Source organism: Vigna unguiculata, chromosome 10, assembly GCF_037176805.1.
Source record: "Vigna unguiculata cultivar grain cowpea cultivar isolate G323 ecotype 2 chromosome 10, ASM3717680v1, whole genome shotgun sequence".
Lineage (NCBI taxonomy): Eukaryota > Viridiplantae > Streptophyta > Magnoliopsida > Fabales > Fabaceae > Vigna > Vigna unguiculata.
The window spans coordinates 18,863,096-18,865,982 of NC_140801.1; the positions used below are offsets into that span (position 1 = coordinate 18,863,096).

At 42.4% G+C, this 2,887-nt stretch overlaps 1 protein-coding gene across 1 annotated transcript; it reads right to left on the minus strand.

Annotated features, from left to right (window-relative positions):
• Nucleotides 1-222: 222 nt before the first annotated feature.
• Nucleotides 223-735, minus strand: LOC146882289 (uncharacterized). The gene has a single exon (XM_085667337.1). The coding sequence runs from the start codon at nt 733-735 to the stop codon at nt 223-225; it is 513 nt and encodes a 170-aa protein (XP_085523463.1).
• Nucleotides 736-2,887: the final 2,152 nt, after the last annotated feature.

A 2,887-nucleotide genomic window follows, 5' to 3' on the forward strand; every position in this document is an offset into this window, starting at 1 on the left:
CTCAGTTTCATCACTCTTCATAGAGCTAGCCTTCAAGGCTATGGATCTTACCTTTTTCTCACTTGTTTCAAGCTCACTTAGCCTTTGCATTTCAATCTCATGCTCTCTGAGCTTGCCAAATAGTGCAACTGTTATAATGATGGATAAATCCTTAGATTCAGATATGACAGTCACCTTTGGTTGCCAATTTATCTCAAGACACTTAAGCACTTTGATGTTTAGCTACTTTTTGTCAAATTCTTTGCCTAGACCCATGAGATGATTGACTATATGAGTGTACCTCTTTTGTACTTCAACTATGGACTTTGCTTTTTGCATCTTGAAAAGCTCATACTCTTGAATCAAGGCATCCTTCCTTGATCTCTTCACTTCACTTGTTCCTTCATGTGTAACCTCTAGCACATCCCACATTTCCTTTGCATTCTTACATTTGGAGACCCTAAAAAATTCATCCATACTCAAAGATGAAGTGATGATGTTCTTGCCATTGCAATAATATTGAGCTCTTCTCCTTTCTTCATCAGTCCATTCACTCCAAGGCTTGTCCACTTGCTTATTTTCAACAACACATTTAGGAGTATATATTCCATTAACTATTGCATCCCAAATTCCCTTGTCTATAGATTCAATGAAAATTTGCATCCTTATTTTCCAAAACTGATAGTTTAGGCCATAAAACATAGGTGGTCTATGAATAGAGGCACCTTTAGCAAAAGGGAGTTTACTTTCAACCATTTGAAAATATTTTTTATCAAACTTGAATACCTTTCAAGAACCTTGCTATGATACCAATTGTTAGTTTTGAAATGGTGAATGTACCACACCTAGTCGGCCTAGCCGAATAATAACAATTACCATACACATGCTAGGGTACCCGGACTAAACCGCTAAGAAGCGACATTGATCAAACAAACCAAAACAACAATAGCGGCCTAAACCGCTAAAGGGTAACCGACCAAGGCCGATAACTCCACGAAACTAACCAAGGACTTGGAAAAAACAAAATGTTTCAATGAGATTCACCAAGCCCACAATAATCGAAGTAAGGGCCTAGGCTAGGGCCCAAGCACACCTACAGCCCAAACAAGGGCCCAGCCTATGACGTGGCCAGACATAATTAATAATCTATAAATATGCATGGACCCCACAAATTAAAGGTACACATTCATTACTTCCCTAATCACCAAATTTGACTTTTTGAGAGATTTCGCTAACTTAAACTTCAGAGTCCCTTCTGTAGGAAACCCCTCCCGGGTCCAAACCGATCACACCGAGATACCCATAAGCGATATATATCAACTGGGAAGAAGTCTACTAAGAAGATGGTGGACCAGGATAACGTAATACTTGTGTTTGGCATATCTTGTTTGTTCTCTGCAGGAACAATTGGCGCCCACCGTGGGGCACGAGATAGTACGTTACCACCCGCTTTCTCCAAAAATGGTTTCTACCCGCAACAAAGCAAGAGTTAACAAGAAAGTTGAGGCAGGCCCCTCAGGACCTGCTAACATCACCCTGGACCTGTCCGCCATCCTAGACGATCAAGCCAAGATGCAATAGGAGCTTGCTGACTTGAAGAAGCGCAGTGCTGATGAGATGGAAGCACTGCAACAGGAGAATTCTCGCCTAAGGCCAAAGATTGAAGCCGATCCCAGTCAAAAGGGAAAGGCCAAGGAAACATCTGATGCCGTAGGGTCCCCAGCTTTCCAGCCTACTGAAGAGGAAAGCGAGTACAATCCTACCCCGCACACCTTCACCAGCACCCAACAAACTCCCATCCTCTCAACCCATCCTACTCACTTCCACTCCACCCTCCCAGGAAATACTACGACTCCCACCCCTGCCGCCACCTTGCCCACCACACACATCCCGGACGTGCAAACATCACCTCGGACCAGTCCGCCATCCTAGACGGTCATGCCAAGATGCAACAGGAGTTGGCTGACTTGAAGAAGGGTAGTGCTGATGAGATGGAAGCCTTGCGATAAGAGAATTCTGGCCTAAGGCAAAAGATTGAAGTCGATCCCACTCAAAAGGGAAAGGCCAAGGAAAAATCTGATGCCGCAGGGTCCCCAGCTTTCCAGCCTACTAATGATGAAGGATTATCTTGTTCCTTTTTAAGATTATTGAATATGGTGTGAGTTGATTAAGAAAACTAAGTGAAATCCCCACTAGACATTAAGATAGCATGCTATCTAGATGTGAAGGTTCCTTTCACAAAGCTCAAGAGAAGAAGATGATGGATTGATTCAAAACAAAAAGGAAATGGAAAGCACATAAACCATAAAAAACCAAGAACAATTAAAGGAAGAAGAAAACATAAAATGGAAAGGAAAGAAATGGTAAAAATGTGAGAAGCACGCCACTACAAGGCTAGGCTAGAAGCCATGGCAACCTTGAAGATGAGTGGATGTGTGCCGCCACTTGCTATGCAAGATAAGGCTTAAAAGTTTCACTCCCAAGGGAGGAAACTCTCACAAATGGTTGAGACACAAGAGTGATTTTACTTCAAAATGTTCAACCCTTTTACATGTCTAGGAGCACCCCTTATATAGATGAGTTTAGGGGCCTCTAAGCAAATAAAAGATACTAAGGATGTCTCTACAAAAACTTAACCCTAGCTTCTAGAAACTAGGTCAAATAAGGTTACAAAAAATGAGAGACAAAAGAGCTAACTATGGTGTGTGCAAGGCTAATTTCGTTCTTGCACAAAAGGAGGCAAAGAATGTGTCTCATATGTCTCCAAAATGTGGCCAAAGTGTGCTAAAAACAAAGGAGACCAAAGGTACATAGGTACACTTGTTTTATGCCTTTTACTCCTAGGTCGAACTACGAACAAGGCAACTTGGGGGGATGATGCTGGAAAAGAGTGAACTAGGCCGAACTG

Coding starts and splice junctions, on each gene's coding strand:
- LOC146882289 (XM_085667337.1), bottom strand. CDS start 735: ATGGTTGAAAGTAAACTCCCTTTTGCTAAAGGTGCCTCTATTCATAGA.